Here is a 14,672-nt window from a genome sequence, read left to right as displayed (position 1 = left end):
AACAAAGGCGTAGCCTTTACTTTTGCCGGTAATCTGGTCTCTATGAAGGTCAACGTACTCAATATCACCGAATGGTTGAAAGACCTGCCGCAAATCGTCATCTGTAAGATTGAAGTTGAGAGAGCCAACATATAGTCGAGCATAGCTGTTGGGATCGTTTGGGCCTGGGCCACTGAAGAAACAATGTGTCAAGAGTGTCACCTGAATCTGTAGCTAGTCGTTGGACTTACCGTGGCTTGGGAGCTACATATGATCTCTGGACAGGTGGAGCTGGTGGGACAGTCACTAAACCCGCAGCGACATTGTTGGGCTGGGTGTTGGCCATGGCTTGACGATTCTTTTCGGCTTCGGTATATTGAACCATGACTGGCAAGCCAAGCAACTTCGTACCAGTCAGTGCCAATGCTTTCTGAACACTGTCTAATTCGCGAAACTCTACGTATCCCACGCTAGAGAGATGGAAGAACTGTGAGTGTGAATTTGGCTACGTAGGAATTGAGGAAAGTCACAAACCCTTTGGAACGGCGTGATATCCTATCCGTGATCACTCGCGCGTCTCGGACTTTGCCTGCCTGTTGCTCGAAGAATTGGGAGAGTTCGCGATCGCCCACACGAGCGGAAAGTTGAGAGACAAAAACGGAACGCATCTCATGTTCTTCCTCTGTCAAACTAAGGGTGAAGAACGTCAGTCCGGGTATCGGAGGGAGAGGTTGGAATGAGCTCACTGAGGGCTGGAGGACCGGCGGGCTGTCGGTGAAGCTGTCTGCTCATAGGGACGGTAGCGTGGGCTACGGCGATCAGGACGTCGGCGCCTGCAATTGGGATATATCAGCGGCTATCGAAAAATTTGGACAGTGCAAAGTGAACATACTTGTCTTCCCCTTCGGCTTCTTCGTACCTCCTGCGTCGTTCAATTTCTCTGTCATCTATAGGATCATCGGGACGGTGACTCCGATCTCGAGATCGGTCCTTACTCCTGCTGCGATGCCGCTTACGGTATCTTTCACGCTCCTCATCAACTGGATCATTAGATCGATGTCCGCGTTTATGATCGCGCTCGCGGTCTCGATCCCGGTGTCGCTCGCGCTCGCGGTCCCTATCACGCGGTCGATCTCGATCTCGTTCCCTTTCATGGTCTCTTTCACGGTCTCGTTCACCATCACGATCAACTCCATCACGATCTCTATGATCACGATCACGACGTCTGTCACGGTCGCTGTGAGTGCGTTCCAAGTCACGTGAAGTCGAACGATGCCGACGATGACTGCGACGGCTAGTATGACTGCGGACATCGGAATCTTTTCCGGGAGAACGATCGATAGGGCGTCTGGAATGGAGTGATAGTGTTCAAGGAATAAACGCCGGCCAGTTCGTCAGTAGCCTTGATGAGATATGATAAGTTCATAACGCACTCATGACGCTCGGACCGTTCGCTTTTACCCTGTGATAAGATGTTTGGTTATTAGCGGATGAAACAGATATGACCGGGGTAGAGATGTATCAGATGCTACATCACATACGTTATCCCTATCCCTCTCACTACGCTCACGATGTCGACGACTACTATCTCTATCAGTCTCGCGAGACTTATCGTCTGACCTGCTAGACCGCTCTTTCTCTCGACGATGTCTTGAGGAACCATTTGTTTCTTTTTCATGATGAGATGTTGATTTTTCCTCTGGACCTGTTACTGAAATCTCTTCACTTTCTTCATGTCCGCTTCGGATCGTCATGTCAGCTTGCCTATCATCGGTTTTGGTTTCTTCCTGAGGATGGTCAGTCATCGAATCATCCTTTGCTTTACGAGGTGGTGGTGAAGATGATTTGGAAGGTGGAGAAGCCATTGGTTGATCGGATGACATGATCAAGCGAGAATGTATGCTATGAAAGATGAAGTTGGGTTTCAAACGATTTCAACTTTCACTGCAGATCGACATTCTCGAACATCAATTTCAAATGTGATTCAAGTGGTTTACCAAACTGGGTTAGGGTTAAGTCGGCATCTCTAAGTGCAATACAGCTTATGAAACCTGAGCTCAAACACATAAGGGTTTTGTCTGGTTTTATCTCGATTCTCATGGGTCCGAGAAAGAAAGTGGGGAGGCGTCAAGGAGCGTGCCGTGTCATCGAGTGCGGCTACAGGTGCGCGAGTGAAACTTTTGAACAAGGCGCGACTGGACAGACTCTGCGTGGGGGATGCAAAATGACAATCCAAGAGGAAATGGATGAAAGGGTCCTCGCCGTGGCACCAGCCGATCGATATAAGCTCTTGAAATATGAAACTTGAACCATGCTAGACAGAAAAAATGCCCTTGCTTGAATTCTTGCATGTTCATGTGTCCACATCGGCAGCCGCACAGAGTAATTACAACCACAAAAAAAATCCAAATCCATCAGTAAAAAAACAAGACTTTTGAAATTTGTTTTGCTGAGGATAAGTTTGGATAGTCATCAACAAGACGACCTCAAAAATTATCTCAATTTGCTTTGCGACTTGTGGCACAGTTTTTGAAAAAATACCCAAGTGGTTCTTGCTATCATCAACCATGAATTTTTCACTTCTTCTGGTTCTGTTGATGGTTATACTTATGTGTAATTCAAATCCATCCAAATCTTCAGCACAATTCTGTGGTGGTAAACACGTCATACCTGCATTTATCAAATCTCCAAGAAATCCTCATACAATGAAGAATGTAACCTCAAGGTACAAAACTGACAAACCAGTTCGAACTTCGGAATGACTGTTCCCTTCAGCCATCTTTCCCAATTCTTCAAAGAAAAAAAAGGCACAGAAAAAAGAACCAAAGAAAGTCTTGCACGATATAAATGAGAAAGAAATGGTACATGGGTTGTACCTGATTTGAATCAAGACTGAAAATGAGGTCCAGGACGAGATGATAGAACACACTGGATTGATAATCTTGGCATCCCTACATCTTAATTTAATATTTATCTACAAGAATCGATTTGGTAAGATTCGATCAATCGGATTCCAAGGTTTTACCATTTTATTAAATCCATCATCATCCATCATTACCTTTCTCTTGATCTCAAGCAATCTTATTGAACTTTAAAAATAACCATTTCTAATCGTAAGTAAATCATATAAGTTAGATTTGTTGACATCGTTTCTTATCTGTACTAATCATTTACCTTTGAACACATTTCCATCAGATCTTAAACCACCTCAAACCAGAACCAGAAATGACAGAAATCGGACCATTACCATTACCAAGCTTTGTGAGTCTTTAAAGAATTGATCAACGAACTCATCAGTACAGAAAGCATTGACTGAAAGTTACCAATCATTCCAACCTTTTTGTCTTATACTGTAGTTAATTGATCCTCAAGATGGAGAATTCACACCTTACGATGCAAGATCTTTAGTGGATCCATCCGATTCATCAGACCAATCAGAACACAAAATCTTACTTACTACCAGCACCAAACCATCACCATCACCAGTAGGACCACCATCGTCATCAAGTCTAGGATTCTCACCCATGACATCAACTCCTACTAACACGACTAGTACCAGAAGTCGAGCCACATCAGATGCGCTTGAGAAACTATTATCGATCCAAGCTCAACAATTAACAGCCATAGGTGAAGCATGGCGAGCCAAGTTTTCATTAAACAGATTAACTACTTGTCATGAATCCAACTTGAATGAACCGTATGATACTCAGATCAATGGACTTTCAAAATCTCAAAGATCTTTACGGTTGGCTAGTACTCGCAGTCATGGGTCTAGTGTTTCAAAGAATGAAAAGGAAAAAAGTTGGAATGATGGTACTAGATGTTCAGTAGATTCACTTTCGAATCATGCATCGATGTTTGAAGAAACGAATGATGTTCAACTTGATGTAAAAGAAGAAGAAGAAGATCGATTAGAAACTCGTCATCAAGACTTCACACTTCTTACTGAAGCGGTTCTTCATGAATTTCTTCATTCTACTCATCACTCTATTATCGATCATAAAACTTTGGTCTTGGATTGGTTAAACCATTCTAACTTTAATGATTCAGACAACTTTAATGGATTCCAAACTGATGAGCTTTAAATCCCTCTTGTTTTCTTTATTCTCTTCTTCATCTTTCTTGTTCTCTGTAACTCTTGTATCCTTCTTTCACTACCGCAGTGTTTCTTTTTTTCTTTCCTTAAGCATTTTTCTTATTCTTTCTTTCTACTTTCTTGTCTCCTTTTCTCCTTTTCTCCTTCTCCTTGTCTTTCTCATTATCTTATACTCGATTTGTTTAGTCAAAAATTCTAACTTGTAAAACCAACACTCTTTTGTATCAACTGCATTTTTGCTTTCCATAGATTCTCTCATCTTTGTATTTCACCTTTTTCTCAGTACTTTTTATTTTGAAATTCACACTAAATCTGTTTCTGAAGTAAAAGCATGTTGTAAGAAATTCATTGCTGTTTTTGAACTACAGCCTTGCAGTTTAGAGTGTTTTATTCAAAAAACATCAATTCTGGTGTCTGAAATCCAAGCTCTAAACCAATTTCCCTGTCTGCAAAATCATTCAGTTGATGGGATATGCATGGTAATCCTATGCAAACCCATCGGCATAACTTCCTTCAAAAACGTAAACCCTTCTTGACCAAAGTAAAGTATAAATTCGGGGAATGAAATCCAATTGAAACCTTCACCATTTTATAAAACTTTGTACTCTCACTTGAAAAATAAATTGATAAAAATGATCATCACGATCAGTAATGTTAAAAATGGTTTTCTTTCAAAGAAAAAGAAATCATCATTATACGAATTCGATCTTTATATAAATAGTTTTTAAAAAAGAATAAGCTACAGACCAAACAAATTGAAACCAAGGAAAAAAAGTATCCAAGAAATCTATGTCTACATATTTCGAAAAGAAAAGAAAAGAAAAAACCTAAATCAAAAAGAAAAAAATTGAATTTAGAGAAACGGATTATAATAAATATGCAAGATAAATAAATGAATGAAAGTCGAAATTTTGAAAAAAGAGTTTTTGCTAAGAAGAAAGATTGTTAGGTTTTTTGCTAATTCGAGAAAAGAAATGAAGAAGAAAAACTAGAAAGAAAGACTCGTATAACAGATAAATTCAAAAACAGAACGTCATGATACATTAATTTAAAGATAGGTTTTGGTGGGAAAATGTAAACTGAAGGTTTGTGATGAAACGTCTGTATCAAAGAAAAAAAACCAAAAAAAACAAAAAAACCACATCTTTCCTTTTGTGTTGTTGTCAAAACAATTGTCTCTAACGATGATAATCTGCAACAACCCGTTCAATCCACCTAACCACAAATCCAATTTCAAGCAAATCAAACCGATGATCAAGTTTCGAAAATCTTTGAAACCGAGATGATTTAAAAAACTTTAAACTTTCCAAAGACTCAAACCCATTCTGAGCCTTTGAAATTGGAAAATACGGATCGCTTTCACCGTGTAACCAGTATAGGGAACTTATTCCTGTTCGGTTTGGTAAGATCATTTGAGGAAGCTGGGTTGGAAGAGGTAAGAAACCTGACTGTGAACGAAACTTTCGGGTCAGTAAGGTCAAGCTAAAGACATTCTGTTGAGATGATTACTTACAAGCATGATCACTCCTGCTGGTGGTTGATCTACGTTAAGGCTCAGTAAGAGGGACATCACTGCACCTGTATTGGCAAGTAAAGCAAGGAGAAACCAAGATCCATCAGTGAAGTACTCTACAGAACACCCCAGCGCAGATCCGAAAAGAACGCTTCAAAGTACCTTGACTAAATCCCATGAAAAAAGTCTTACTCATATCCAATCCAAGTTGATGAACCAATCTATCCAATCCCAAAACATTTTCCTTCATCCGAATCGAATCTTCACCAGACCTTAAATCTGACCAATCATGAATATTAAACCAAGCAGGAGTTTCGACTCCATTCCATACGTCTACTGTTACTCTTTTGGCAAATGGAATGATAAATCTAACTTGCTTGAAAAAAGTTGGATTAAGGTTTATGAGATGATCTTTGATGAAGTACGAATCTGATGCGTTTATTGAACCTAAACCATGAAGTAGAACAATTGTCCATCCTTCTTTTTCTTCTAGTTGATCGGAAGAAGAAGAATTAGTGGAGTTGGATGGAATGATTTCGTAGTGAATTGGAAGGCTTGGAATCGGGATTGGTAGAGTTGTCCATTGACTTGGATCATCAAGATAAGAGATTGATAAACCAGTTTGATTAAAAGCTTTCGGATTCCATAATCCAAGAGATGAACTAATCAACACTAAAAAGCTTTCAAAAAAAGTAGTCGTGAACCAAATGATAGTAATGATTAAAGAAAGTATAAGAAATGGACATTGATATTTGGTTTTTTGTTTTCTTTTTTTTGTTATGGTTGATGAGTTTGATAAATGTGATTCGGTTTCGGCCATAGGTGTGATGGATTGATGATCATTAGTAGGTTCGAACATTAGTCGGGTCAGTTCTGGTTCTTTTGGTTTTCTATAGCTTTGATCATCAATTTCTAATGAAAGACTATTTGATTTGTATTCCGAGTATGACATTTTGATGTTATTTCTTGATAACCACACCTGGAAAGAGTTGTCGGATGATGGTTTATTGCTGCAAAGAAGGGGTCCGAGAAATTTGTAGGGTTAGAATGGAGTGGGTGATTTACAGTCCTGTTACTGTAGCTTAGATTAGTAAATTGATTTCTTGATGATTCGATTTGGTGGGCTTGATAGGCTTGGTTCATTTGAGTGGGGTGAGTTGATGACTTTCAAAGATTGAGAAATCGATATTTCTACGCAGTTCAAAACAGTTTCATAGTTGGATTTGATTTGATTAAAAAAGCGCAATCATGAATCTGATGAAGGCGTTTTACTTACCCCATCCACCATATTTATGAACTTAAAACCAAACCATTCAAGTTACAATTTACGGTTTACTTACCTGGTCCGTGACTTGGAATATGATTCACTCTGCAAACCTCTTGAGTCACTTTCACAGCTCAAGTAAATCCATGTGATGACCCACAACCAGGGTCCTCACATCCATGAGCTGATATCTTTCATCTGCTGTCGGTTATAATGTGGTGATATCCAAGAAGCCTGTTAAAGTAGGTTAAAGTGTTGATCATGAGAAGACAATTCAGCTTACAGTTCGTCGATCCTATTGGACTTAACGTTTTTCAATTTTAGTCTTCCTCTTTAAGAAAGTGAACTTGACTGGTTTATGAACATTTAACCACGTATGCTAGAACGATAACTCAATCCATTGCAATATACGCCATGACCGTCATCTATTAGTAATGCTCCTCATGATTTGATGAACGGTTTAATTTCTTAAAGAAGATAACTGGGAGTTTGGTCAGTGAATGCTAGGAGCAGTCATGAATTGGTGATGAGACATTGCGTAGGAGGATATACAGTTCAAGATATGAAGGTGTAATCAAGTTCGGTGATCGTGTACGATTAAGACGAATTGGAGGTCAAGAAGGGCTTTGCAGGACCCCGGAAAGCTCCCCCTGAACCAACCGACGTAAAACCCGGATTTTGAGGATTTTCATACCCAAAAATCCCGGACTTTTGGAGCTTTCATACCAAATTGGTCGGTAACAGTTCAGTACCAAAAGTGAGCCCCGGGCTACAAAGCTATGTTTTGGTGCCATTTGGTGCCAAAAATGTTGGTATGACGATGAGATTTTAAAAATTATACCGGGCACGTCTGTAAGATGAATGACTACAGTGCATAAAGCCTAATCTCAACTACAGGTCTTCCTGCCAAATAAATTCGAATTTCAACCCCGGTGTTACAGAAATCCGCTCAACCATTCACACCTTTTTGTGATAGTTCTGGAATCATGGAACTGGCTAGATTCTAATACTATGGTCCATGGGACCCTGGGACCCCCCCAAATTTTTTTTTTTTTCCATCAGCCTAACATTTGGGACCCATACCTAAGCCGCCTACTTAAGGCCTTAGGTACTTAGGCTAAGCCCTTAAGTACCTAGCTTACGTCCTTAAGTACCTAGCTTAGAGCATCCACTATTGTTTGAGTAAATCTTCTGTAAATTTTCTGTACATACCCACTCGGTACAGTATCTTTAGATACAGAACAGTGGATTTCCACTATTGTTTCAGTACATACCATTCTGTACGGTACGTACCGTACAGAATAGACCCTGTCCCACAATCGTGTGCTCTGTAAAAGAAACTGCAAATCTCAAATCATGAAGTTGACTTGTTATCATTGCTCAAGACGGGTTGAAGTTTGAGAACAAACAGTTGATCAACTATCATTTACAAGTCAATCAGTTCAAAAACAATCATTGGAAAAACCATCAAGTTGAAAACAATGGATCTGAAAGAAAGAATCAAAAAAAAGGATCGAGAACAATCGATTTGAGAACGATCGATTTGAGAACGATCGATATGAGAACGAGCAATTAGAAAACGATCAATTTGTAAACAATTAATTTGACAACGGGATGACTTGATAAAAATGGCAATCAATGTGATGAGTACAAAATGAAAGAGGGTGAGCAATGGGTTTGTTAAAGGAGAGGTGTATGTATATAGTATTTGTTTTTTGGGAGTGGTGGTGTGATCGATCATGATGTGTGACTCGGTAAAAGTCCAGTAGATTTTCAGATACCGAGTCGGTAGAGGTCCAGTACATTTACTAGACCTCTACCGACTTTCTACCGATTCAGTAGGTGCCGATGGGCATTTTGGACACGAGTGGGGAATTTGGGCCTCGGTACGGTAAAATTTACCGTACCGAGGCCGTTTACCGAGACGATTGTGGATGCTCTTATATACTGTAAGTCCTAGCTTAAGCCTCTAAGGTCCTAGCTTCAGTCCTTATGGTCTTAGCTGGAGGGTTCAGCTCTGTTCAGCTCGTTCAGCGTGAGCGATCAGGGTTCAGTTCAGCTCTTTCAAAGCTCAAAGCAAACTGAGAATTTCAAAAGTGGAGAGTGAAACAAATCAATAACAGAAGTGATAACAAAACACTGTAAAGATTGTGATATTATAAAGATCGAGTTGAGGTAAAGATCAAGTTGAGGTAAAGATCAAGTTGAGGTAAAGATCAAGTTAAGATAAAGATCGAGCGGATGAAAAGATCGAGCCGACGTAAAGATCGGGTTGATTCATTCAAATTTAGAGGATGATAAGACCAAGCAAATGAATCATAAGGAAACAGATATCAAAAGAGGATTGAGTGAAATAAAGATATTTTGAGTGTCTAGCCTCTGCTCTATGCCTGCTGGTTATTCTGGTTACAAATGACATTCAAATCCATGAATGCGTTTTTAGGAACTCTTCGGTGAGAGGAATACTTTTTGACCATCTTCTTGGCCAGCGGTCCAGAGAGCCCTTCCCTATAGAAGCTCGATAAAGCTCAATGAGTGAGACATCTGAACAGAGAGTGCTATTAAGGCGACTTACTGATACGCTGAATGCCATCGATCGACTGTTCGAAAGTACCTCCGGATAGTAGACAATGGGCATGATTGTCTAACAACTTCAAATAGCTGCTTCGCATTTTTGAAAGTGATGGTTGCCGAGGTTTGGTATCGAAAACCTGATGTAAGATTTGTGAGTGGGTTACATATATGATATGAGACCGGAATACAAAGATGAATCAAAGGACCTACTGTCTTTGATGTACGCCCAAAAGAGTTCAATAGGATTCAGCTCGCAGTGAAATTTTGGGAGAAACAAGCATCGATGGCCTGCTTCTTCAATGACTTTTTGTAGGAGAGGCTTTTCATTTAAAAAGTCGGATTGTAAGCTAAGTATCGTAGACCAGCAGCAATCTAAAGAGTTTTGAATCGAGTTGTTTGATGATTGTGATGCTTGAGAATCGAATTCCTCCATAGAATAGCCATTTGCTTCGGCTTCCAGACGAGCTGCTCTTGTTTTGGTGTCTTGCTGTACCCCCGACTGCTTACAGTTCTGGCACTTGTGAAGCAGGGCTGGCCTTCCCAAAGCTGCAATCTCTTTTTTGTAGTGGTCCCATAAACCACGCTCTTGAAGTACAACTTTGATTCCTTTAGGTTCGCCAGCTAGTGAAACGTTATCGTGGTTGGATGGGTAGATCATTGATTGAGTTTGACCGCGTAGATGAAAAGGTATTTTGGGATCATCAGTTGGAATGATCGTATCTCGAAGGGATCGACCTTTCTTTCCTCCAGAGTTCAAGTTCATGTTTTGTACGTGCAAAGCTGAGTTTCCATATGCCTCATGTGCTGCTGAGCAGTCAAATACAAATACAGCTTGACAGTCGACGTGGAGTTTATTGAAGATGGGAATTGCTCGAGTTTGAATTTGCGAGATAAGCTGTTCCATATCTCACCACTTGTCACCATTTGCCCCTGGATAAATAACCATGGCAGCATCATTCACTGTCTCTGATTCCGAGGTTCTGATGTGATTGGCAGGAAGAGAAAGACGGCCGGTAGTTTCAAGAATAAAATCGGATATGTGGATGAGGTTGCCTTGACTTTTAGATCGGAGTTCGTTCGTGCCAGGTAAGAGCCAAGTATGTTTTGGTTGTTCTCTCGAGTGGACAGTGGATTCGTCGTGATAAACAAAAACCGTCTCATGTTGGTCACCGAGTACTTCAGGATCAACAGAGGCGGACATCTCAAGGTCTTTTCCTTCATAAACTCGAGAGCGCTTTCGTAGATCAGCAACCATCTTCAAGAACACTTTGCGAGATTCAATGACATCAGGGTGTTCATGACCATCAAAGTATATCGACTTTTTGTAATCATGTGGCCGAAATCCTAGTTTGTACATCCAACGATAAGCTGTGACATACGAGATTCTCTCTTTGTAATTGAATTGAGGTAGGACAGTAGTGTTTGTGTACTCTAAAAAACGTCGGGGAGTCACCTGGTAAAAAGGGGAATGTTGTCAGTCATTAATGTTGTTCCAACACAAAGTCTTATGGAACTACTTTAGAATCACATGAAAGACATACCTCGCCAGGTTTTTTCTCCATTGCCCACAATTGAAGAGCTTTAGATAACGGAGTGTCGTCGATCAAAGAGGGATGAGGTGATGCAAAGCCAGCCTTTGTGGTTTGTATCTTGTTATGTACAACAATGTAGGCTGCCTGTTGGCGAATTTTACGAGCTCGAGAGATTCCTGAGCTGAACTGTGGATGTTGTTTAGGTAGACGGCGGCAAGAAGATTGTGCTGTGAGAGTTGAAGCCTTCATCGCTGGTGATTTGCTTCCGGATAGAACAAGCTCTTTATAACGAGAGTTGTATTCACGAAGCTCGTCCAATATTAGAGAGGGAATTACCAACTTCGGATCCTTTTGTCTCTCACCATTGTAGTAATCTGTAGCATTGTTGATGGCATTATTGAGCTCTTCCCACTTTTGATTGATATCAGATACCGGATCTTTATTTGATTTGAGTTTTAAGGTCACCTGCTGATGATCAGTCTGAGTTTGAGAATTTGACTCTTGATGTCCTTCTTGTTCATCAAGATCTTGATGGCTCTCTTGTTTATCAAGAATTGGTTCATGATCATCAGGTTGTGTGTCAATATCACTGAAGCCTTTATCACCGGTAGTTGAGGCATCATTGTTGGAAGAATCATATGTATCAGAGGAATCATATGCATCATGATCTTTATTACTGGAGGATGAGTCAATGTGAAATGTGGCGGGTTCAGTGATTGGTTGATTTTCTTGAACAACAGGACCACGTGTCTTCCAAGCATCGAAGAATCCAGTGTTGGCTCCAACGGCGGCCTTTGCTTTTTTTCGGCGATTGTGCTGGGTCTGTTTCGGGACAGCCTTTGGTTGGAGTTTTTTGTTTAAAGGGTCGTCATGTATTTTTGGTTGTTTGTATTGTTGAACTGGCTGGCCAAAGCGATCTTTACGTTTTCCAATTCGAGGTTTGGTGCGGTCTCGTGAGTAGAAAACTGGCCATAATTGTTTGTGAAGATTTTCGCTATTTTCTCCTTCATCCTCTGTATCAGCTATGTTCTGTTCAATGAAGTTGATTATCTCTGCCTGATGGTCTTGTCTTTTTTTCTCGGCTCTTCTTCGTGCTCGTTGAGCTTTCTTTGCTGCACTGACTGCCATAGTATATGATGAAATGTAAAATAATGCAGATGTCTGATGAGAAAACGTGGTTACGTGGCAGCTTCCTTACAGCTGAAAAATTTGGATTTTTCTTCGACCAACAATTGGGACCGGGGCCGGCCCCGGCCGGCCCCAGGTAAAGCTGTAGTTGAGATTAGGCTTTATGCACTGTAACAAGCCATTTTCATACCAGTTTGGTCGGTAAGAGCATCCCCAGCCGTGCCGTAAATTCGTACCGTACGGAGGGTCGCACGGATCGCTTAGGGTACTGTTTGATGCATGGATTTTGAACCATGCACAGCCGTGGTGCCGTACAGTACGGCTTGTAGCATAATTTGCAAAGTGTATTATGGGTTAGCTCATCATCGAGGTGTATGATTTGCAGAGAGTGCGATTGTACAGGTTGGAGTTATGGGGAAAGTGAGGTACGGGAAGATTTGGGTCGACCCCAAATAGAACATATTTGGCCTATTTTGGCTCGCACGTAGAGAATTGCCTAAGCTAAGTATGTATTTGGGGTAACGGCTGTGGATAAAAATACCCCAAATCTACGTACGTCACGGTTTACGGCACACGGCTGGGGATGCTCTAACATGACCAAATCTTGACCACTCAAATCATACCAAACACGTCGGTAGGTTTAAGGGGAGCTTTCCAGGGTCCTGGCTTTGCACTCAAATTCGGTGCGGGTTTGTTTACCCAAAAACCGATCTGCGCACTCAGGAGTCAGCAATGGCAAGTTGTACTTTTCTTTTTCCGGGACTTCAAGTTCCATGCCGTGATGATATTTTTGGTTACCGGCATATCAAATTGTAAACAGCTTCGAACGGACCGATCTAAGAGCGCGTTATGAACTCTTCAAAGCTCAAATCCAATGCTTGGCAAGATTCTTCTGAACCCAACCCAACCTTTTTAGCCTTGAGTCTTGACTTAGATTGAAGGTGTATGTATGTATACACACACAGATGAAGGCTTCCAAATCCCATTCGTCGCTAAGAAACTCACGAGAGATCAAAATTCACTAGACAACCCGAATCATCTTTCCTTCCATCTTTCTCCTGGCGTCTACAAGGCAACTTGAAGGCTTTAAGATTTAACCCTAAGTTGGGATGTTTAAAGTGATTTGAAAAAGTTTTAGTGTATGTACTATCTTCTTCTTGGTCTCATTTCATATCGGTTTCTTTTCTATCGTCAACTATTCTACCAAACACCCTTTGATCTTCTCGTTTTTGATTCATCACTTTCATTTCTTTTTGGAAAAAATGTTTTATATTTTATTTTTCTTTAGTTTGATTTTCTTAAATGTTAAAAGTATTAAAATTAATAAACGTTTAGAAACTCATCAAGATCAAATCCAAGTACAAGAAAAAGCAATCAAGAATGAAAGTCCGATTAGTTTAGGTGATTTTATGCCTTCTTGTGGTGGGTTTCAAGATGAATCATTTGTTGATTTTAATTCTGGGATTCATTTGGATCAGATTAAAGTAAGTGATTCGAATCTTATGCTTGGAATCTTTCGATTCCGATTTAAAATGACTTGTTGACAATTTTCTAATACTTATACTCATTTCTTTTTTTTGGCTTTCTTTTCTTTCTTTCGGATTAGACTTTTTATACATTTGGTGATAGTTGGACTGATCTAGGAAACGATCTTGGAGGCACTCCCTTAGCAGCTCTCAAGCCAAAAAGTTCATGTCCATTCTATGGTGGTAAGTGATTTTTCTCTATCATATCTTGATCTCAAAAGTAAAACCTAATCATCATCTTTTTTTTTTTGCAGGTAGACCAACCAATGGAAAGATGTGGTCAGAATGGTTAATTGAGATTTTACAAAATCATTCAAATGTTAAAAATTATGCTGTTTCTGGTGCTACGGTTGATAAGACACTTTGGCATTCTGCTGTAAGATCCAAATCTTATCTATATATATGTTTTAAAGAATCAAATTAAAAGTTGAAAGATCTTATTTATTTCTTGTTTTTTGCTTTTTTGCTTTTTCTCTTTTTTTCGGTTAGGATAAATCATTTGATATGGCTATGGAAATCGATAGATTCTTGTGTCAAAAAAATCAATTTGATCCTTCATCGTAAGTAACGCCTAATATTTATTTTCTCTTTTAATGGTATGAAACCACGGATACCAGAAGTTGAATGTTCATCTTATTCCTTTCATACTTATGTACATAGATCGATGGTTACATTATTCTTTGGTAATAATGATTTTATTGCTTCTAATATTGAATCTAATCAATTATCTTCATTAATCCCATCATCTCAAAAGTTTTTAAACCAAACTAAAAGATTAATCGATTCAGGTTTTACGAATTTCTTAATCTTAAGTTAGTCAAGTTCTTATCTTTCTTTCTTTCTTTTTAAAAAAAACAACAAATCTCAATAAATCTTGATCATTTCAGTTTAAATGTTTTTTAAAAAAAGCTAATGATCAAAATCCTTGAATATTTTTTGTATAAAATAGCACCAGGCTTTGATAATAATAAACTTAAAGAATTTAATAATCTCATTTGGAATGGATTAAAAGATTTTAAGAAACAAGATTCTGATTTCCAATTCATTACCATTCATCTTT

The 14,672-nt window shown here is 39.6% G+C and overlaps 5 protein-coding genes across 5 annotated transcripts in view; 3 read left to right on the top strand and 2 right to left on the bottom strand.

Annotated features, from left to right (window-relative positions):
* MELLADRAFT_84111 (uncharacterized protein) overlaps positions 1-1,862 on the bottom strand; it is a gene marked incomplete at both ends in the record, with an annotated part of 2,906 nt that extends 1,044 nt beyond the window's left edge. Inside the window, 7 exons of the mRNA XM_007418685.1 lie at positions 4-172; positions 231-449; positions 514-669; positions 726-788; positions 872-1,327; positions 1,413-1,441; positions 1,521-1,862. Coding sequence (XP_007418747.1) covers positions 4-172; positions 231-449; positions 514-669; positions 726-788; positions 872-1,327; positions 1,413-1,441; positions 1,521-1,862 — 1,434 coding nt within the window. The remainder of the gene's footprint in view (positions 1-3; positions 173-230; positions 450-513; positions 670-725; positions 789-871; positions 1,328-1,412; positions 1,442-1,520) is intronic.
* A 1,163-nt stretch (positions 1,863-3,025) lies between these two features.
* On the top strand, positions 3,026-4,400 carry MELLADRAFT_73673 (uncharacterized protein; the record flags this gene model as incomplete). The annotated part of the gene is made up of 3 exons (XM_007418683.1): positions 3,026-3,092; positions 3,175-3,240; positions 3,336-4,400. The coding sequence occupies 2 exons, from the start codon at positions 3,205-3,207 to the stop codon at positions 4,062-4,064; spliced, it is 765 nt and encodes a 254-aa protein (XP_007418745.1).
* A 325-nt stretch (positions 4,401-4,725) lies between these two features.
* On the bottom strand, positions 4,726-6,860 carry MELLADRAFT_73672 (uncharacterized protein; the record flags this gene model as incomplete). The annotated part of the gene is made up of 3 exons (XM_007418682.1): positions 4,726-5,523; positions 5,589-5,653; positions 5,751-6,860. 3 exons carry the CDS (start codon positions 6,538-6,540, stop codon positions 5,254-5,256), a joined length of 1,125 nt encoding a protein of 374 aa, XP_007418744.1.
* Positions 6,861-12,935: 6,075 nt separating this feature from the next.
* On the top strand, positions 12,936-13,167 carry MELLADRAFT_84108 (uncharacterized protein; the record flags this gene model as incomplete). The annotated part of the gene is made up of 2 exons (XM_007418684.1): positions 12,936-13,008; positions 13,052-13,167. The coding sequence occupies 2 exons, from the start codon at positions 12,936-12,938 to the stop codon at positions 13,165-13,167; spliced, it is 189 nt and encodes a 62-aa protein (XP_007418746.1).
* A 353-nt stretch (positions 13,168-13,520) lies between these two features.
* MELLADRAFT_69640 (uncharacterized protein) lies at positions 13,521-14,429 on the top strand (the record flags this gene model as incomplete). Its single annotated transcript, XM_007418680.1, has 5 exons — positions 13,521-13,570; positions 13,716-13,795; positions 13,867-13,988; positions 14,102-14,172; positions 14,273-14,429. The coding sequence occupies 5 exons, from the start codon at positions 13,521-13,523 to the stop codon at positions 14,427-14,429; spliced, it is 480 nt and encodes a 159-aa protein (XP_007418742.1).
* Between the last annotated feature and the right edge of the window lie 243 nt (positions 14,430-14,672).

The sequence above is a fragment of the Melampsora larici-populina genome (assembly GCF_000204055.1).
Source record: "Melampsora larici-populina 98AG31 unplaced genomic scaffold MELLAscaffold_101, whole genome shotgun sequence".
NCBI lineage: Eukaryota > Fungi > Basidiomycota > Pucciniomycetes > Pucciniales > Melampsoraceae > Melampsora > Melampsora laricis-populina.
This window is presented reverse-complemented; position numbering and strand designations above follow the sequence as displayed.